This window comes from Hydra vulgaris, chromosome 02 (assembly GCF_038396675.1).
Source record: "Hydra vulgaris chromosome 02, alternate assembly HydraT2T_AEP".
Classification (NCBI taxonomy): Eukaryota; Metazoa; Cnidaria; class Hydrozoa; order Anthoathecata; family Hydridae; genus Hydra; species Hydra vulgaris.
The window spans coordinates 70,667,623-70,691,618 of record NC_088921.1 but is presented as its reverse complement, the minus strand read 5'-3'; the positions used below and the strand labels follow the sequence as shown (position 1 = coordinate 70,691,618).

Below are 23,996 nucleotides of genomic sequence, written 5' to 3'. Positions count from 1 at the left end.
ACCATCCATGCGCAACATGGCACTGTTAATACTTTGATATTTTTCAGCTGTAAATGGAATCAGCCTCTCTGAGAGCTACCACAGAGTTTGGGAAACCTGATTACCAGCCGGCCTCAGAATCATAAAACTGAGTTTTAAAGCTGTACCCTCATTGGCAGATAATAGAATGAGTTGCCTAGTCATAAAAACAGAGACACAAACAAAACCCATGCATTGAGTCAAGAAGATCCAGCATTCAACATCCTAAACTGGAAACAATTTATTAAAAATACATCAGTTGTAATGCAGTTTTTATATGAAATAAATGCAAATAAATGCAGTTTTTATATGAAATAAATGCAAAATAAATGCAGTTTTTATACGAAATAAAAATACACACTAAACAAATCCAAAATATAAGTGATTAAATAAACTCATCTAAGTTATCTTTAAAAATGCATATTACAAAGTACATATATGGTATTTACATTAAAGATGATTTCGGACGTCCAAATAAAGTCTTGTAAATAAAATTTATAAAGCAATATGGATACAGAAAGCATACACATTGTAAGACACAAGAAGGTAGCAATCATAAACATGAATCAAAGGTGTTTAAAGTTTTATAGATTCTCTGTATTTTGCCATATTTTTGAAGGGAGTCGAATTACCCCACCTTAGCCTATGTGTATATATATATATATATATATATATATATATATATATATATATATATATATATATATATATATATATATATATATATATATATATATATATATATATATATATGTATATGTATATATATTAATTTTGTAATGATATTGAGTTGCTAAGAAGTTCTGTAGCTTGAGTTAAGTTTTCACTTGAATCCTCCTTGAAATAATGACATGTCAATTTTTTTCTTTTTTTTTTCTTGTTAGATGCAAAATATTTGTTTCTGCAGCAATTTGCTAGATCAATTATAATTGTTTTTTAACTTCATTTTGAATTTTCATTTGAATAATCGGAGTTACTATATTGAAGATTTGTTAAATATGAGTTGGAATTACAATATTGAAGATTGGTTAAATATGAGTTGACTTTTAGGAAGGTTGGTTGCAAGTGAGTTGATTTTTAAGAAAAGTTGGTTGCAATTGTTGACTTTAGAATTTACTTAGAAGTCGGTGCTATACAGCATATGCCATATTTGTGCGATATTTTTCCCCCACCTATAGTTTCACTACCAATTTTTTTACCTATGCAAGAGTTGCTACTGGTACAATGTTTTTCAAATTATTTTTTATTTTTACCAATAAAATTTTCAAAAATAAAATAAATGATCAAATTTTTTTCTAAAACACTTGATAACTCAATTTAAATTTGATCTACTTTTTATTAACTTAAATATTTCATAATGAAATCTTTAATAAAACTTTTACATGACTGTATACTTACAAATAAGTATTTTTGTTACGATAATCTAAAAATGAAGATATTCACTAAATTAAAAAAAAAAAACACAACTTTTTTACAACAATACAGACATCGCTGAAAAACTTTTTTTTTATTGAAGGAAAATAAATATAAAAGTAATTTGAAAAACGAAACTCTGAACAATATTTTACTTAAATTTTCCAAATTAAAATTATTCTTTAATAAAAACTAAATTTGAAGAAGAAATAAATAAAATTTAAAACCTGTTAATGAGTTTAAATTTATAAAAAATATAAAAAACTAATAAGAATTTGTTCATTGCTGGCATATTTGGGGTAGTGCCAGAATTTTGGAATACTTTTGTTCCCAGGCTTCAATCACTGCAGTTGTAATGCTATAAGTTTTTGTTTTGTATCAACATGAAAATATTTAAATATAGTTTGCATAATGCACAGTAGTTTTTCCCAGGCTTCTAGTTTGCACAATGCTTGAACTTGAATTTGAATTATTAAAATTTGAATTATTTAAATTATTTTAATAATTCGAATGACATTTTTAATTTAGTTAATTATTTTTACGACATTTTAAAATTAATTCAATTATTAGAATGATATTTTTAAATTAATCTACTTATTCGAATATATCGACTACGTGTTGAAAATTTTCAAAAACTGCCTTTATTTATGAAAACAGTTTATTTGATATTTATTGATAAATCAGACTAAAATAAAAACAAAAATAACATTAAACTAAAATTAACTAAAACTCTTTTAAAGTGCAATAACATTCATCATCTTCATTGTTGTTCTAATTTTTGACAACATAAATCTGGATCTTGAAAATACTCGATTTCTCTCCGTTGATTTGCTAATTAGAAGAGCTTTATGAAATAAAGGGAAACTCTAGATCTTATTCCGAAAGAAAATCGCTTCATTAGTTCTTCGACGTATGGTTATATCAAGTAAAACTTATAAATAATTTATATTTATTAAAACTTATAAATAATTGAATTTCTTACAAAAAAATTTAAAAAACCATTTATATTCTTTTGATGAAAATAAATTATGCAGAAACATCAAATGTGAAACCATCGCTTTATTTTTTCCCTGCCCAGTGGACACAAGACGTGTTTTAGACGTTTTAATACGTCTTAAACACGTCTTGTGTTGACTAAGTAGTTTATGTGCATGAGTAAAACATCTCAGAAATATAACCTAATTTAAAATTTCTTTTATTTATTCAATACAATAGTTCAATTTTTTTCATCAAACACATGACAATAGTGTTGCGAGTTAGTAGTGAAAATAGTGTTGCAAGTAATGATAATAGTGTTGCAAGTAACGTGGCATCTTTTCTGCTACTTCAACTTTAAAAGGAAACAGAGTGCTAACATATCTTTTAGAGAACTCAAATTTATTTTCTTAAATTTTGTCAAAACCATTCAATTAAATCACACTGATTTTTATACAGCTATAAATGATAAACGATGATAAATTTTTCAATGAGAGCTTCAACAGAATTACATCCAGATTTAGTGTCTTTTGTTAAACTAATTTCTTTTTCAAATTCTTGTTTCACATCGCTATAAAATATATTTCGGCGGATAATCGTCAAAAGAAAATTTCATTGACTTGTCGTAATTTGCTGTAGAATAATTCGGTGGTTTTATCCATAGCATTCGACTAATAACTTGCCGTTTTTAAATTTGTTAAAATTATTTAAAATCATTAACCAATTCTGAATCAATTAAAAACTCTATAGTAGTTTCATCTATATTTAAAAAAATAAAATCTATCCTTACTACATCCTCACTACATCTTTACTACATGCTTACTACATCCTTAATACATCCTTACTACATCCTTACTACATCCTTACTACATCCTTACTACATCCTTACTACATCCTTACTACATCCTTACTACATCCTTACTACATCCTTACTACATCCTTACTACATCCTTACTGCTCTAGTACCGCTAGCTGTTGATACAACGTAAAGTGATTTCAAATTCTCATAAATGTTGGTTTACAATTTTTAAATAAATTAAAAATTGCATCCATGAAATTGGATTCAATTTTTAACTATTCATTAAAAATTAAAGAATCCATGCATCACAACTCTAATTTTAAAATGTTAATTAAAAGTAACAAAAGTAACAAAATTTTAAATTTCTCGCACAAATATTTCCAATCAAATAGTTTTAAAATGAAGAATGAGTAGCGACATCTCTTAAAATTATCAACATCTCATAAAATCTTATATAAGACTTTCATTATAAAAAAAACTTAAACTACAGTTTTGTTTAGAAGAGGAAAATTTTCAGTTGCCAACTTTACACATCTTTGCACAGCTTTACACAACTTTGCGGCCGTATTTTCATTACATTAAGTTTAACGGAGTCTGAGAATTTTAAAAAGTTTAAAACGTTGTTTAAAAATTTTACTTTGCTTTATTAATACAAAATATTTACATAATTATTTTACATTAATAAAGTTTAAAATGTTTTCTTTTAATTTTTTTTTTTTTTTAAATTTTAACAAAATTTTGAAAATACAAAAAAGTATGATTTTTTTTTTAACGCTCCGTAAAGCTCATTAATAAAAAGACTAGGTACGAAAGGCATAACTGGTCAAGCTAAGAAGAATAGGTACGAAATGGTCAAATGGCTAAGAATAGCATTTTTGAAAACAACATGAATAATACGAATCTAATGTTACACGATACATTCCAAACATTCAAATGCTCAAAATAATTAATTCAAAATCAACTGTTACATATGGAGTACTAATAATAAAAAATTTTCATAAACATAAACTTATGGACACCATTAACTTAATAATGCTTTTCTAGGAATATCTTTTTTTTTAAGGTATTGAATGGTTTTTTTTAAGGTATGGAAGTGGTTAAATATGCACACACTCTTACATTCACAAACAAGCACACGCGCGCACATGTGCAAGCAGATATTTCTAACCAATATACTATACAAGAATATATGCTTACAAATGTATACACTTATGTAACCAGATATTCTTATATAATATATAAAAATATATGCTTACAATTGTGTGTGTGACGCGGTTTCAAGTAGTCCTGCTAAAAAGAAGCATATGTTATATGCTTCTTTTTCTTAAAACCGAACGTCATACAATCCTTAAATAATAATTTTTATAGTTTATGTAGTTTCATGATATTGCTTTTTATTTTTTTTTATAAAAAGACAGTTAAAAGAAATTTCTTATAACCATAACACGAAAAATTTTACTCTTTTTATGAGAAAATTAATCCATTTGGACATATTACAAAATGATAAACACACTCTTTCGGTAATGGACATTATCGTTTAGCTGCTATTCATTTTGTTAATGTTAAGTGGCTTCACTACTATTTCACTACTAACCTTTTTTACTAAAAAATTACTTCAAGGTAAGGCTGAATAAGGTAATGTTGTGCAGCAATGTTCTGAAAAATGTTTATCAAATTAAGATTTAATACTAACTTTTCTGGATGCAAAAAAACTAGAATTTTTCCCAAGTGTTGAAGTAAATCTTTAAAACAATTTAGTTTAAAATAATAATCCAAGGACCAAATTGTAACAAAGTTCTCACAACACTCGTGCTTTGAAAAATTAAGAAAAGAAGAAAAATTAAAATCTTTAAATTATTATAAACAGTTTTTGACATGGAATGTTTTTAACGTAGAATGTTTTGACGTGGAACGTTTTGAGGTGGAATGTCAAACCATCTTTTGAATAACTTAAAAAGCCATAAAATGTTTAAAAACTTAATTAATAAACATTGTCTACAAACAAAAACACTTAAAAATGTTTCCATCTTTACCCCAATACAGGGGGACATCAATTATTAATTATATTTTTTCTTTTAATACTATTTTTCACTAAATGTTCATCAAAAGATTTTAAATTTTATATAATTTTGTTTAAGCATTTAAAATATATAGTTTACAACTCCTTCATTTTGAGGGGAGTTCTGTTGATGGTCTTAAATTCAAAAAAGTAAAAAAATATGAAATGATTAAAATTTGAAGTTTGCACAATGCTCGAAAGTGTTATACCGGAAACATCAAAAAATCTTGCCTACGTCTCTAAGACGTTTAAGCGTGGAGACTGCAGTCGCAAAGTATCTATACCTGTATGTCTAAGGTAAAATTACCTTTAGGAGCATCAAATTATCATGCAGCACTTTGCCAAAAATTTTTAGGTTGATTTTTACTTTATTAATAACGCAATTCTTTTTTTTTTATTCAACAATTTATAAAAGTTAAATTTAAACATGAGATTTTCTTCAACTCAAACTTTTTTGAACACTTCAACTTGGAAATCATTTGTTCATAAGTCTTCACTTGTAAATGTTCTCGCTTACTATGTCTAAAAATATTTATAGTAAATTCCTATATCCTGAAAAATCTAAAGGCATCATTAATCAAAACATTTATTACAGAATTTTGAATGTAAAAAATAAGCTCAAAATATGAACTTCTTGCAAGGAATGAAGTGTTTGGATTTTTATTGATCAATTTAAGTGTCTACGGCTTCACCAAGCCGAAAAAAATATTAAAATTTTAAAATATAAAATTAATAATAAAAATAAAATTAAAAAAAATTTTAAAGTAGCATTAAGAACTTTGCAAAATAAACTAAAGTTGTAAATATATATAAGCTTTTATATATAAAGTAATAAACAAGTTGATTGTAAGTATAATCAAATTTGTTTTGGTATAAACAAGTTTATTGTTTGTATAAACAAGTTTATTGTTTGTATAAACAAGTTTATTGTTTGTATAAACATGTTTACTGTTTGTGTAAACAAGTTTATTGTTTGTATATAAATAAGTTTATATAAAGTATAACAGAATATTTTTTAAGGTGAGTTTGTAAAAATGCATTAGTTTCAAAATGTCTTGCAAAGCATTATAGAAATTTCAATTTAATGTTGTTTTAGTTATTTTCATTCTTTTGAAATCATATAGTTGCAGGTTTATCTAACGGGATATAATTTTAATAGTTTTTAAACCATTTTCCTTATATTCATTTTTTTTTAAATAAAGCGAAAAGTGATGCTCAGTAACGGAGTTTACCACAAAGCTCCAATATCGCTCAAAAAGCTGAGTCATATACGCAAGTACTAAAAAATTTAAAATTTATTTTTAATTTTTGGCACAAAAAAATGTTGCAGCCCTTTTGCAAAACGTTTAAAAGTTTAATTTATTTTTAAAAAATACCATAATCATAATCATAAAAAATACCATAATCATAATTAATAGAAAAAAAAAAGAATGTTTGAAGATGGCAAAAAATGTCAGTAGAAAAACAAGATGAAGATGGCAAAGAATGTCAATAGAAAAACAAGATAAAGAATGTTAATAGAAAAACAACATTTTAGGAAAATAAAAAGCGCATAGGAAATCTTATTTTTAGTCAAAGTGCAAAGAGCTGTAACCAAAACTTTGTTGAATAACAAAATAAATAATAAATCTGATATCAAACTATAAACAACCGTGACACAGTAGTTAGAGTTGTGGTTGTAGAATAAGGAGTAAATAGGTTTATTTGTATACTTTGTTGGGAATCAATTATCAGCAAAGACAACCAAATTAATACTTTCTCAGATACTGAAAACATCCAAAATCAATTGAAAAATTATCATTGCGCACACTTTGATAAAATATCCAAGCTCTTCCTTATCTAATAAAAAGGAATGCTTAACTAACGTCCTTCAGCAGTACGCATATTTTTACTGTGATACTTAGCTATACACATATGTTTAGTGTGATGCTCAGCAGTATGCATATTTTTAGTGTGATGCTGACTATAGGGTATCCCGTTTCCGCATTTTTTTTTAATTTTGAGTTAAACTTTTTATGTGAGGTGCATAATGATTAAAATATAACTGTTGTAACATTTTGGGGCAATCAAACATTATTTAGGGATAATTTGAGTAAGTTATAGTTTTCGCACCTATTTTTCAACTTTTTTCAAGATTTCACTGTTAATTTTTCAAAATTCATTCAAGAACTTTTCGTTTGTTATTTTTAATTGAGTAAAGTATTACAGGTAAAAAAAACTGGGCTGAAAGAAAAATATTTAGGGGTGGCACAGTATCAAGTTCGGTCATTTCGCCAATATAGTTTAAATTTTTAAATTCTCGCTGCAGTTTGTAGATCTGTCAGCAAAAATGCAAATGTAGTAAAAATATAAAATAAATACATAAATTTATCTGTAAATTTCCCTTAAATTTATCTGTAAATTTCCTGGCATATCAAAAATATAAAATAAATACATAAATTTATCTGTAAATTTCCTGGCATATCAAAAATACTATTAACATATTACTCTATATGTACTCTGTTATGACAACGTAAGGCTAATAACAGCTAATTTTTACCGGAGTTTATTGATTTTTACCGGAGTTTATTGGTTTTTACCGGAGTTTATTGATTTTTACCGGAGTTTAATGATTCTGAAGCAAGCGTGCAATTCAGAACGGCTAGCAGTAGTATTGTATTATTTCAGTTTTGATTTTTCAAGTTTTCAAGTGTACTAGTTAAAAAATGAAAAAGTCTGAAGTTGGAAAAAATTTTATACACAAGAAAAGATCATCAAGACGAATTTATTAGATTTGGTCTCAAAAAAACTTTAGTTGGTTCAAAACTTCCACTAAAAGTTGGTCTATTAAGAAGATATTTGCACCGACGAGAAGCTGGAAATATTGGTGGAAAAGTATCGTCTTCATCCCGTGATATTTTTAACTCAATTTTAATTGAGCTTAAAGAGATTTTGGGGAGAACGAGAATTCCAATCAAGCCAGATAGCAAATGTCACAGCTACTTCTTAAAAGTGTTTGTTGAATGGAAAATTATAAAGAAAATAGAAACAAAGGTGCACAGAGAAGACACGTGAAAAGTTCATTCCATCAATAAATCAGCTGTGTGATATTTCAGGATCTAAAGTCTACAAAATATTACGGAGATCTCGAATTTCAACTTAAAAGCAAAATTACTTAGCAATTCTACTTTTTTCGAGGTGTACAATATGTACAATTTTTGATATGCCTTTTTTTAAGGTTGGCCACATGCTTGATCGAGATAATATTTTGCACCAAAGAGAAAAAAAAAGTACATGATCGTGCTGAACGTCTTGAACAGCAGAGAGCAACGCAAGATAATTTATCTAAAAGAAGATGAGATATTATTCTGAGTGAAGATGCTGAAAAAATTCTTAGGGAGGATAGTGAAAACACAATAAGCTTAGAAGATGATGAATTTTACCAAACGTCATCAAAAAAGAAATTTATTTCTCAGTTGAAGACAAAGACGCTAACTATATTGTTTAACGAAGTATCCGATCGCTTACACCTAAGCATTAGAGGTACAATCGCTATTGAAGCAAAAATAGTTAAAGCTGTAGACGCTCCCCTTGACAGTTTGATATTTCAAAATCGAATGTTCATTGTCAACAAAAGAAAAAACAAGAACGTCAAGTTCATCAATTAAAATATAATTATGAATGCAACTGTTAACTTTATCCATGCGGCCACTTGGATATCAAACTTGTTTCATCGCTTAACGGTAAAACTATTAAGACATTGCTTTATACGTAGAATAATAATCTAAAGGTAACTTTATTTTTAATTTTTTTTACACGAAAGAAAGAAAAACATGTTGCCATCCTAGCAAGTGGATGGGATGGTTTGGCTGAAGATTCAGATCCCAAAGTTCTCGGGATTCCTTCAATCCCAAATGCTATTGGTGAAGTCCAAAAAGATCAATTTATCAACCATTTTCAATTATGAAAGCTACTTGATGATTTGATTACATTTTGCTTTGACACTACCACTAGTAACACTGGCTGGAAAGCAGGATATGCGGCTTTAATTGAGAAGGATATCGGCCATGCAATTTTATGGGCTGCTTGTCGACACCACATTTATGAGTTATACATTAAACACGTCTGGGAAGCAGTTATTGGAAACCATAGTGGGCCAATTGAACCGCTACTTAAAATGCTTCAGGATAACTGGGATTAAATTTTTACGTAAAAAAGATATTATTCACTTTGAATTTCCTGCAAACGGAGATCACCCAATTAATTACCAAGCAAAACTTGTCTTAAAATGGGCAAGCAATTATCAAAAAAAAACATTTCCAAGAGAAGATTATCGGGAACTTACTGAACAGGTAATTGTTTACCTTGACGGAGAATTACAAGATGAAAAGGCTTTTTGGTTTATAAAGCCCAGTTCTTATCATCGTGCAAGATTCATGCACAATGACTTATACATCTTTAAGTACGTAATGTTGGACAAGCAAATTAACAGGCTCAACCAGGACCAACGCTATAAACTTAAGATTCCCATCATTGCACCAAATGTTGATTGCCAGTACATTATTGACATGCAGTGGTATCGTGAATTTGATAGTACAGTAGCAGATGCTGCCCTTCAGTCGTGTTACAGTCATCTTTGGTATTTAACTAAGTTAGTTGTCTTCATCTTGTTTAATAAATTTATTCCTGCAATCGAACGTTCTGCCGCAGCTTTGAAGTTGTTTAACATCAAAAGAAACGAACAAATCAAGCTTTGAAAACTCTTGGCCAAATTCTTGGCTACTGTTTGATTTACTCAAAATGAAACCCAATCAGGTGGATTGGTTGCAACTACCTGTTTATCATTTGACAAAGATGAAGGACTATAACTATGTTAAAAAATTAGTCGAGATTTTAGAAGTGGTTAATGACTGCGTTGAACGAGGAGTCAAGCTGATCCAAGACTTTAAAAACAAAGTCAAAGGTTCAAAGTAGTTATAAAACGTTCTTCATATTGTTGACAATCATCGCAAATGGGTGTCTCTCGTCGGAAAAAAGGAAAACTTAAATAACATATAATTCTTTTTACCATTGTTTTTTGGCAATTTTGTGCATTAATAATTTGTGTTCTGTACAACCCCAAAACATTTTTCTTTCAGCCCAATTTTTTACCTGTAATACTTTACTTAATAAAAATATTTTCTACCTGTAATACTTTACTTAATAGAATACAAAAAGTTCTTAAATGAATTTTAAAAAACTGACATTGAAATCTTGAAAAATGTTAAAAAACAGGCGCGAAAACTACAATTTGCAACCCCTAAATAATGTTTGACGGTCCCAAAATGTTAAAATAATTATTTTTTAATCATTATGCACCTCACATAAAAATGATTAGCTTTTAATGAATATAATATTTTGTTGAAATAAAAAATTGTACCAGACTAATATAATTTTTGGAAAGAAATCAAAAAGTCAAAAGACTTTTAAAATTTCACCAAGAAGTTGACTAAACTCATATTTTATATGTCTTATTGTCCGTCAAAATGCAGCCATTTAATTATGTCAAAACTTACGTGTAAAGTTTTCCTTCTTATTTTTTGGTAGAACGATTTGAGTAATTAATTGCTTAGAAAGGCTTGTAATTTTTTTTATTTTTATTTTGATTTACTCTGAATAAGGTTGCAAGTAATTACTATTAATTTGGGAGTTACTAGGAAAAAAAAGAGTAGAGTTAAAGAGAAAGCAAATGGTTGACAAAAGACTTGAAAACTTGTAGGTTGTATGAGTCAAGAAAACATTAACATGAGAGAGAGCTCCAAACGGTCGAAGTGTGGGAAAAAAAACTAGACAAAAGTTTTTTGAGATTGCAGGGACAAATACAGTAAAAGAATAAGACTTTGCTGAATGACGAGTCAAGTAAGAATGAACTTGGTTAATGGAACTAGAGATAATTTCTCCTTTGAGCAGCGACCATGATAGTATTTTTAGAAAAGCAATGCTCTTTCCTAATCTAGGTCTTGTCTAGATTAGGAAAGAGCATCTTTAGAAGAACCAGCCCAAATATAAAAACAGAATTCTATTCAGTGGCAAATAAGAGATTTGTAGAGACAGGGACTGGAATCAGGAGTGAAAAAATGGCAAGCATGATAAAAAGAAGCAACCTTAATAGATGCTAGTTTAACAATCAATTGTATATATGGTTTCCATGAAAGGTCATTGTCGAACAATATTGAACAAGAAGATGTAAAGAAGAGGACTCAGTGAGAGGGTTGCCATTCATTAATATAGGCTTCATTAATGTCGGCAGTATTGCAATAGTTGTTTGTAGCAAATAAATGAGTTTTGTTGGAGTTAAAATTCACAAGCCACTGCAAGCCATAATCTGTTACAGAGGTGAGATCAGATTTAAGATCGACAGCTTGTTCTAAACAATCAAAAAAGAGAAAATTTTTTGTCGAGGCTGGAGTATAAAGTCATTAGCAAATAGAGCCACTTTAGATGTGAAATTGTCATAAAGATCATTAATATAGTTAAGAAAAAAAACAGGATAGAACCTTGAGGTACCCTAGAAGTTACAGGAAATGAAGAAGAGTGTTGGTCTTCTAGAATGACTTTAATAAAGCGGTTAGAAAGTAATGACTTGATATTTTCAAGAACTTTCCCAGATACACTATAAGAATTAAGTTTATGGAAAAGACCAGCATGCCAAACTATGTTTACTTCACTAGCCTCGATCTAATAGACGAAAACATCTTTCACAATAGACGATATAGGCGAAAACATTAGTCACAACAGTTAATAAATCAGTCGTAGAGCAAGATGGGATGTTAGAAATTTATGGATGCAAGACTAAAAGACATTGCTAATAACAGGTAGACTGATCAGACAATAGTTGGTGAAACCACTATTGTCAAAGTTTGACTTGGCATCAACTAGAAATAAAAAATAACAGCGGAGAGAAAAAAACATCAGATTCCCGGTCTGTTTTAGGGTAGTAAGTCCAAAGAAGAAATACGAGATGAAAGATTTATAGAGATCGTTTCATGGTCGGAAACAACTTAATGGAGAAAAGGAGAAACGAAACACATGCTACGGTCAGAGACTAGACACAAATCGAATAGTTATTAGTGATTAGTGTTGTCTAGAAAACGAGCCACAAAGTTAACTATCTAAGTATGAGTTTGAGAAATTCAGAAGTTACAGGCTTTAGCGCCAGCATGGTCAGTTGTTTAAGCCAAGTTTTTCAGTGTGATTAGTATTAAAGTTACTAATAACAAGTCAATTTGATCAGAGATTACATCTAAAAGAGTGAAGACTTGAGTAAAAGGAGAACAATAAAGTACAAAGAGAAAGATGAAAGGGTGAAGAAAATCATTCTATTATGTGAAAGCATGTAATAGAATGATCAAAGGATTAATGCCTGGTTTCTCAACAAAATGATAGGTACGTATATCCCCAATCCAATTGAATCTCTTCACTTTCTTACCATAATATTGGAAACAGTCAAGGATCTTTTTCAAAAGAACAACAGTTCTTATTTACCACCTATTTATTGTTTTTTTATATCTTTTTGTAACCCTTGAAACAAAAGATAAAATTTTAATAGTATTTGAGACTGCTTTAAGTTCCATGATTTTTTTCCAATTTTCAACTTGCTTCACCGACATTTCTTATAATTTCTAATAATTCGAATTTTTTTTTATGTTTTGGAAAATATTATTATTACTATGATTAAAATATTTTTTTTTAAATTTTTTAAATTAAATTTTTTTTACAATGTTTAACAATTTTTACGACAACTGTTTTTCTAAAAAAAAAAATTTTCAAATTTACTAGTAATTTATTTTTAAAGTTCCATTTCTCATTTTTTTTCTCTTATGCTATAAAATGAAACATTCTAACACGTTTGGACTTATCAAAAAATTAAAGCAAGTAAATAAGAAAATCTTAGAAAAAATTATTCAATTTATGAATTATTTTTTTTTAATTAATTGTTCTTTTTAAAATAAACTTCCCGCATTTTGACTAGGAAATCTAGATTCCCGGGCACATTATAGCCGGTTGAAAAATGAGATCTTTTACGAAAGATTTTATTTAGAGCTATTTAGGACGTTAACCTCTAAAACTATTATGGTTAGGATTAAAGTAGGTATAAATCAACGTGTTTGTTTTTGAAAAACATATTTGATACAACTATCTGTCTATCGCTTTCAGTACAGAATGAATTTTTTTTAATAAGAGAGTTCAATAATCAACTAAAATATAATTCAGTAGAACAACGTTTTTCAAATGTATATTCTCTGTTTTAATGTATATCTATGTTTCACAGATAATGCAAGCAACTTGTAAAAAAATTGTCGGATATGCGGAAAAACGTTTTACTTATTTCAATAATGATAGTAATGTTGACAACAAAAGGTATTTTTTTTGTTTTGTTTTTTGTTGTTTATTATTAATACATTTATTTATTCATAATTAGTTGTAACATATGATAAGGCAAAATTTCATTTAACCATTCAGTAAGCAATCATAACTATTATAGTAACTATATTTTTATTGAAAAATTTTTTCATTAAAAAAATTGATTTGTAAAAAAAGTTAATAAAAAAATTGTGAAAAAAGCTGATGAAGTAAAATCTTTCTTTGCTTTGTATCTTGCGAGTATTTATTATAATACAAGCTTAACAGTGACGGATCTAAGAATTTTTTTTGGAAAAGGGTTTAAATATTTTTGTATTATGTATCAAATTTGCGACTCCTAAAAAAAAAATGGTCCTCCATTTCTAAGAAGTTTTCGGACTTTTAGATTCTGGTAGGGGAGGGGATGTGAAACCCTCTCCCCCTGGATCCGTCACTGATGCCTAATATATGCTAAGACAAAAAAAAGAAATAATATTTGAGACGTTTATTTATATATATGTAGCACCTTTTCAAAAAAAAAAATCAAGTTATTGATTTCAATGAATACAATGTAACGGTATTTCTTGTGAAATAAATTAAACCAATTGTGTTGAAAATTATTGAGATATTTTGAAAAGAAGTATGTGAAAATATGTGAAAACACAAACCTTTAAAAATCTCTATTTAATAACAAAGTGATTTAAGCCACTTTCAAAATAAACGGCGGATTTATTTACTTAGATTAAATACATATATTTCATTAAAAAAAATTTTTAAAATTATTCAAAATTTAAATATTTATAATTTGCTTTTTACATTCTTAAACATGTAATAGTATAAGAAAAAGTATACAGAAAAATATTTTTTTTTACATTAATATGAAATTAAACAAATTTAAAGTTTATTTGTCAGCATCCTAAATTTCAAGTTTATTAGTTAGCACCCTAACTTTAATAAAAAGAAATTAACTGAAATTTATTTAGAAATTAAACTTTTATGTATACTTTACTTTTTCTATATATATTTATATATTTATATATTTTATATATTTATATATTTATATATTTATATATTTATATATTTATATATTTATATATTTATATATTTATATATTTATATATTTATATATTTATATATTTATATATTTATATATTTATATATTTATATATTTATATATTTATATATTTATATATTTATATATTTATATATTTATATATTTATATATTTATATATTTATATATTTATATATTTATATGTTTATATATTATTTTTCTATATATACTTTTTATATTTACTTTTTTATGCATACTTTACTTTTTTCCGTATGCGCTAAGCGGATACGGAAATTAGTTAACTCTCATATAATATTGGGCTGGAATTCGACGCAGTGAATTGAGAACCACAGTAATAAAGATGAGTTTTTTCAAAGGAATTTGTTCATCGTAATCAGGTTTGTGTGTTTACATATCCGCCATCTCTATTTATAGTTGAAATTACAAAAAAATTTTAATTACCAACTTTTTCAGAGCAGTTTTTGTTTTCAGTGGGCTAAAATTTTTTTATAAAGATCATGGTAGAGAGTTTAAAAAGTTCAATTTATTATTCTGATTATTGGTATTTCCTTTAGTTTTTCCATTACAGCCCAGGAGGCACGTGACCTAAAAAAGATGTCCCTTAAACGTTCAAAAGAAGTTCAGAATGTTTCATGTCTTTTTTATCAATATTCTTTTTCTTTTAAAAGCTTCGCGAATCAGTTCTTAAATTCCCTCCCGTTAAGAGATTTAAATTCAGTTGGTAATTTGTTGTACAATTTTATCCTATTGTAAAAGATAGACCTTTATCCGCTTTTCTTGTACTTGTTTTTTAAGTAATAATTATTTTGTATAAAAACTATAAAGTACACAATTATTTCTTGTGAAATAATTGTGTACTTTATAGTTTTTATATGAAAAAATAAAAAAGACATTTTCTGTAGTTGAATAGTACTGTGTATAGTTGAAAATACTTTTATTTGGATTTTTATTTGAGTTTTTAATTGAACTTTCATTTGCAGATGGCTAGTTTAATCTAGTTAACATATCATTAGTATTTGTGAACATCTTGCCAATTTTGGCTGCACTATACCAAATGTGTTCAGAAAAATTAATGGCAGTCAATTTTAATGCCCTGGTATTTTATACATTCACTGAGTTTAACTACTTCATTTTCAAGCTTGACACATATCTTAGGATGTTTTTCAGTGATACTTAAATATTTTACCTTGAAACTTGTAGTCAACATACTAATTGACTTACTCGCATTTAGTTTCAATCCATTTTCAATAAACAAGACACTGAGTACTTCCAATTAAGTGTTTCTTTTAAAACAGATCAATAAAATAAAATCATCTAAAACACTACATCAACTAAAAAACTGTAATTAATTTAAGTTAATCTTAAATTTAATTACATAAATCTTCATTATTTTTTTGTTTTGCTTGTTTATTTTTTGTTTTATCTATTCATTTACCTAATAATTAAGACGATCTTATTTTCATGTTAATACTTTTGATAACAACTATCTTATTTCTTAGTTTATACTTTATCCTCTCGGAGAAAATTTGTAAAAAATATATATTGAAACTTGGTACTCGGTGATAAGTCAAAAATAATGTCTTCTTCTTGCTCCGGCCATTAATTTTATTTGTAAATTTATGTAGGTTATAACATTTCTTTAACGGCAAAGTATAATGTTCGAAAATAAAATTCATTATTCAATTATATCATTGATTCTTCATAATTGTTACGTTATAGACTAATGTGTCATCTGCAAAGAGATTAATGTTTACATATATGGCGGCACTGTCAATATCATCGCTCTTATATCCAATATATTATACAATTATATAGTTATTTACATTTTTGGCTCAGCATTGGGACATCCACAAATAGTCTTAAAGGCTAATCTAAAGTGGCGTCCATTATTGACCGACATTTTTGCGTACCGAAGCACTACTCAAGCGCTGAGTTGGCGGCGACTGAATTCGAATACGGATCGAAAACAGCCCGGGTTTTAACAACTCATTTGACGCTGAGCTATCCTACTAAGCTACCCAGATAAGGAAACACGCTACTTGCTAATTAAAAAGTTAAGTAATTTGTGAACAATGGGCTTAAAATTTCATTTAGAAATAGTAAAATATTTAGTGGAAATCATTAAAAATAACTACTTTTTTAAATACATAAAAGTTCAAAATCATACAAAGTTTTCGGTATGTTTTGGTATGTCAAACGAAATTTACTTTTTACTAAATTCATTAAAAGTATGGAAATCAAAAATTAGTTATCGATTCAAATTGAAATTTTGACCGAAACTGATACCGAAAAGGAATTTCGGTCAATCGCTAATTTAAAAGTTTACGACGCACAGTGACTCAGGACGATCAAAAAACGGCAAAAATTAGAAGAAATTTGAAGTCTAGAAATTCTTATCTGTTTATTTAAACTCTCCGATGCATCTTCCAAATATACCCCGATAGGCAAAGGTAATTTATGTGATATAGAAGAACTATGCAGTAGTAGTTTATGTACAGTAGGAGGCATAACATACCAGTCGTACAAACTCACTATACGTTTAGCTGTTTCAGTGCACTATAAATCTAATTCATTGATATTAATAGGATATCCACAAGATATGGTTATGATAATATTATGCAATCTTTCAATTATATCACAACCAACTTTAGTAATTTCAGAAAAAACTTAACTATTTTTAAATGCTCTTCTTGCAGTATTGCCATCATTGGTATTTCCAGATCCAGTTTTAGGCATGTCAACATATAGCCTTAACCGTTCTCTGAAGAGTACCTGAATCTCTTTTTTTTAAGTCTACAGATAATTTTTCCTCAATTGTTTTTGGCTTATACTTTTTAATTTCAATTTTATAACTCAAATGAAGAATAAATTCCAAGCATTATATCCAGGGTTTTGCATTGCGCACATTGTAGGATTGAGTGGATTTTATCTCTGTAAGTGCGTTTACTACTATTATCAAACATTGTAAGATCAACTCAATAGCTGATATTAAAGGTCATCTTTCTTCCTGCAATATCAAAAGTATTTATTTGATTTTTTAGATCTGATTCTTCTTCTCTGGATAAAATTGGACTCTCTTTTTTATATTGTAGATGAAGATGTCAACAAAAGTGACAACTTAAAGGATTTCCATTTTTCCAAATTTCGTCATCTTCTACTTTGAGCAATAGAGGCACAAAAGCTGTACTAAAAAGATTTTCTTCACTTTTAAGTTCTATACTTGTGTTGCTTGTCTCTTATTTCTGTTTATAAATACTTTGGCTTGATGCTCCATCAAAACCAATTTTGCCATATAAAACTCCAAATATTTTCAAAAATATTGTTCAAGGTAGGATAAATATGTACATTGTGTACAAGAGCTGAGTTTTTGACCATTTGATATTGTTTATCGCTGAGATCAGTGTTCATTTTTGACGCAAGAGCCTCCTCTACACTCATATTAATGGGAAAGGTTTTATCCAAAGTTTCATAAACTTTTTCTAAACTCTCTAAAACATTAGAAATATTATTTTTTTAAATAGAGGCTTTTTTTTTTCTCCAGCAACATTTTCACTTTTTGCAGAAGCTGAAAATAGAGCTTCATGATGTTCAATGACTAGTTCTTTTATTTTATTTTTTTCTTTTGCTTCGCTCTTCAAAAACACTCCATCGTTTATGGGGCCTTCCAGAACCAAAATGGCTATTTATTATTGTTCATAAGATTTCTATGAAGCCAACGATTTTCTTTTTGTATAAATGTATCGTAATTTCGTCCACATTGTTTTAGTTTTTTCTTCACCTTTGAAATAAATATAACTAAAGCAACCTTTACTTTATTTAAGTTTTCTTTGCGAATTTCTTCAGTATTTTGTATTTCATTAAGTAAATCCTTCCATTATCTTAATTATCGACTCCTAATTCACGTATATTTGGGATAAGATCTAATCTTTTCATTGTTATTGTTTTCAAGAACCATCAATATAATAAAACTAATATATCAGAAACATTTTAAATTACATAATATATTTTTGTACTTTACACTGTTTAAAATTTTATTTTGTTATGGCTTTATCAATTGTCACATTGTTACATCCTGTAAAAACACGATATTACTAAGTTAACTTTATATTACAGGAAATAATAAAGTTGTTCAGTAAAGCTTTTTTAAACATGATGTACTTTTCGAATAATAAATCGTTCTTTAAAATTGTCAATAAATATTTTAACAAACTTTTAAATAGTATATAATGACAGAAGTACGTTTTTAAAAACTTTATTTAATATTTATGATTCAAAAACTATATTAGAACAAGTAATACAAGCAAAAAATTAAAATTTAAGTTTCCCGCCATTTTCATTTGTTTTGATTATAACAGAATACTATCAGAAATGGCGGAAAACGTTTTTTGTGTTTAACAACATTTGTATTTCTTTAATAACTTCCATTACCGCGGGAGCCCGCAATAATCCCTTTATATTTTAAAAGTAGAATTGTTAATTAACTAGAAAATATATATATTTTAGGAACTTGGTGGAACATTTTTTCAGCTGACACCTAAACCAAAAAAATACAATTACTTGCTGCCTTTTTTTTAAAAAAGTCTTTAAATTTAAACAAAGAAATCAGACTTTTTTTTTCTTTTTAGTAAATTTGAAATATATAGAGCCAAAAGATTATCAAAATAAATATACACTTTTATTTAAATTAAAACTACTCTATTTTAGTTAAATAAAAATCTCACATTTTTCAGGTTTCTTTGAAAACAATATCAAATTTTTTCACTTCTTTTTACTATAAAATACAAAATAAAAGTTTTATTAAAAAATTATTTATTCTTTTGAAATAAAAAATTATTGCAATTTAATATTATTTAAAAAAGGGCACTTAATTTATAGAAAAGTTGTGAGGGGTTTATTACCATTTTGTTGTTGTTTTGAGTCACTGTGCGACGGTATGTGAAAAAAGCTAATCAATCTTGATGAAATAAAATAAGCTCCAAACTATTAAAGTCGACAAGCTTTTACGTTTTACGACAAGTTTTAAAGAAGATAAATTGTTAAAAGATTTTTAAGTAAAGGCTTCAAGGATACAATATGGTTTTACTCGCACTCAGTTAAAAAAATCAGCTTTTGAATTTGCTGAACATAATAAAAAAACTATTTCACAATCACGGAAAAAGTTGGAGAAGATGGGTTGCACGGTTTTATCAATAGATGTAAAGATCTTTCTTAACATAGATCAGAAGCATCCAGTTTTTCACACGTTAAAGGTTTTAATAAAAAAAATGTCGCAGAGTTTTTAAAAAAATCTGTAAGAAATTATTAAAAAATTAAATTTTAGTTTTAATGACATCTGATAAGACAGGTTATTGTATAGTATAAAAAGTAGGAAATATTTAAGTTATTCCTTCAAATGTTTATTTTCTGGAATGCATTTTACAGACTCAATGGTACTTCTTTAGCAATAGTTGAAACAGCCATGTGACATGTTGGATGGCATCTGATAGTTTTTATTTATTTACGCAAAACTTTTTTACATTAACAAAGTGTTCAGATTAGCAAACTCTCTTATTGATATTAAACAATCACGAGATACACCTGTTTATACGAGACACACCTGTTTATACGAGACACACCTGTTTATACGAGACACACCTGTTTATACGAGACACACCTGTTTATACGAGACACACCTGTTTATACGAGACACACCTGTTTATACGAGACACACTTGTTTATACGAGACACACCTGTTTATACGAGACACACCTGTTTATACGAGACACACCTGTTTATACGAGACACACCTGTTTATAAGGACAATTGATCTAGAAAAACAAAAAGAGGTTGTTATTATGACATTACTACCTCACTGCAACCATTTAAAGTATTTTAAACCATTTAAAATATTTTATAATTATGCTACAAATGCTTTTATGGTAAACAATTTAGGTAAACCCATAACATTTCATGAAATTTCAAGTTTAATTAGTATTGCATTCGCATTATCTTTTACTCCTAAAAATATAGTCTATTATCCATTCAATTAACTAATTTTTTAAAACGGAGGTCTTATGCGACTAATCACCCAGTAGAACAATGCTATGTCAATTTTTAACTTCAAAAATAAAATTTTTTACAATGTCAGGATGTTGAACTTTCAACTTCCAACTTCAAAGCAGCCAAAATTTCAGGCTCATCATCATTAAAATTATTATTAAAGAAATAGAAGAGAAAAAAAAACCCGTTAATTTTAACAACCATTATTTTGATTGGATGAGCAAATTTGTTTGGATTTCTCTATCCGATCATTTTAACTCATATTCTTACCACTTTTACTTAAAATCTTTCTGATGAATAATTTTTTAATCTGCAAAAGAAGAAAAATTTAATTTTTTCAAATACTTTATTGGGTTTTTATTTGGATTAATTATTATTTTTATGATTTATTATTATTTATATATTACCTTTAAAAATAATCAATGTATTTATCCGGTAGGTAATAAAACCTATATTACTCAGAATGATTAGAAACTAAAGTTAAAAAAATATTTTTAAACTTAGGAATTGTCCATAAATTACCCAGCGCTATATTTAACTAATTAACAAAAACAAATAAGATCAAAAGTCGCAGATCTTTAATTAAACCAAAACTCAAATTAGTTCAATAAGTTCAATGAAAATCGCTGCGCAAAAGAAAAAATGATCTTCAACTTCAATTTTTTTAAAAAGTTTTGCGTTGCGTAATTTATGGACGATCCTTTATGGCTTTGTTACCGACGATAGACATTTTTTTTAACGGTTTTTGCAGGTATCTTTTGTTCAAAAAAACAATCTAAATGTAATTTTTGATAAGTTTCATAAATCGCATAAATTATCAAACAATTTTTGATAATTTATGCGGCTGCTGAGATTAAAAAAGGTCAACATATTTTTCATCAAACTTTTTTTATATTTTATTCAAATTGCATTGTTCTATTTTTTTCATTATATATATATATATATATATATATATATATATATATATATATATATATATATATATATATATATATATATATATATATTCTATTTTTATTCAAACTGCATTGTTCTATTTTTTTCATCGTATATTAACGAAGAAAAAACAACTTTTTCTATGGTTCTTCAAGTTTCATGCCCAGTGGCGTAGCGAGGAATTTCGCGCCCGGAGTCAAAAATGAACATTGCTCCCATTTAATCCCATAAGGGAGCTTTTCTTGTATGTTTAGATCCGGTGCCAGTAAGCCTTGTGTTTTGCAATAATATATAACATACAATATATATATATATATATATATATATATATATATATATATATATATATATATATATATATATATATATATATATATATATATATATAGTAAAAAAACTAAATAATTATAACACTCGATTTATTTAAAACATTACTCCGAGTTTCACGCAAATAGCGATCATCAGATTTGTAACAACTCGGAGTAAACAAACTCGGAGTAATGTTTTAAATAAATCGAGTGTTATAATTATTTAGTTTTTTTACTATATATTGCTCTACTTTGGTATTGAGCACTCTTTAACAAGAAATATTCACAAAAAGACTACAATATATATATATATATATATATATATATATATATATATATATATATATATATATATATATATATATATATATATATATATATATTTATATAAACGCGTAAATAAAAGAAAATACAATGTTGTGCTTTACTGTAATTATATTTCTCTTGTATATTTACAGATACTTTCAGATATTGAGGTATTTATCAAATAATTCAACATATGATTATACGAAGCTATCATACTTGCAAGATAGTTATTGATCTGCAAATTAATGAAAAAATACTGTTTAAGACGTACATCTATTTAAATTGTAAGGCACCGCTGAAATGACTAAGAGTTAACGCATTTTTCCTTTTTTAGCTTTCAGTGATGCAAAATTGTCAACACTTTTATTAAAGTTAATTTTGGAAGAAATTTTATGTTCAACAGATAAAATGGCCAAGTTAGATAAGGGTTCTTGTCTCATCGTTAGCTTTTGTAGTTAATTGGTTTTTATCAATTTAGTTTAAAATAGCTTTTTATCAATTTTAGCTTTGAGAAGCTCTTTCACAACTAGCTACTGATACAGCTATTGTTAAAAAGATTCTAATGGCCACAAAAAGATTAGGTACACTTTTTTGCAAGTGCCGTTTTAGAATCCAAGACAAGACTTCTAAAGCACTCAAATTCTTTAACTCTTGCGGATCATTCTTGGTGTTTGTTTGGAACACTGTCATATAACCTCGAAGACAATTCACCTTAATTAATATTTCCGATGGATTTAGCTCATCGTAAGTTTTGTATATATGCTCAATCTGGCGCTTGATGAGTTCATTATTTTCCCCACTCAGCCATACTGCAGTTTTTAAGAAAGAAAAAATTTTCTCAAGTTTTTGCAAATTAGATGATTGGTTCACAATTTCTGCTTCCAGCCTATCCACAACTTCGTATTGTTTTTGTCTAACTTCATTAACGAGACTTGAGCCTGCATCTCTGGTTTGTTCATCCGGTATTTTCTTTCATCGGCAAATTCTTTTTTCTGTTCATTCTGTTCATGGGGCAGATAGATATGTTGACATAGTTGCATGTTTTTACCTCATCTTTACCTTGACTATATAATATCTTGTGATTGAGTGAACTAATGATGGACTTGATGTTTGGCATACATGAGTAGCTTATTTTAATGGTATTTTGATTAAATGTCTTAGTGTAGGTCTACCATGTTCAAAAAACGAGTGCCTACTTTTGTTGCAACATTGGTACTGAAAGAAGGGTTGTACCAGATTATGTTTCGCTTGTGATTTTTAAATGGGATTGGTTTTTTATTTGAATAGTAAACAAATTTGCAGATAAAATCTGATTTAATTAATGCATCTTGATAAGGAGAAATGGATTGTTTAAAAATATTTTCGTTAGAAGAATTGGTTGACAATCTTAGTTCGATAGATTGAGGAAGACTTTTTAGTATGGAGGGTGGTTTAGAGTCAGCATTTATATAACTGATGGAATTACCAATCTTGCAGTAAGGTTGGAAAGAATTGTCATTAAGATTTAACGTTAAGTCCAGTTAATTAACAATTTTAAAATTACAGCTGATGGGTATAAGAAGATGATTATTTTTAAAAATTTTCACAAAGTGCTTTTTAATTTTTTCCATTTGTTGTCCATCTATGTATATATCTATATATATATATATATATATATATATATATATATATATATATATATATATATATATATATATATATATATATAT

At 27.4% G+C, this 23,996-nt stretch overlaps 1 protein-coding gene across 1 annotated transcript in view; it reads left to right on the top strand.

The window, feature by feature from the left end:
- The window catches only part of LOC124812786 (uncharacterized), a 40,022-nt gene that overhangs the window by 4,634 nt on the left and 11,392 nt on the right, over positions 1-23,996 (top strand). The window contains exon 2 of the mRNA XM_065791842.1: positions 13,555-13,643. Within this exon, the coding sequence (XP_065647914.1) occupies positions 13,589-13,643 (55 nt within the window). The 5' untranslated portion in view covers positions 13,555-13,588. The remainder of the gene's footprint in view (positions 1-13,554; positions 13,644-23,996) is intronic.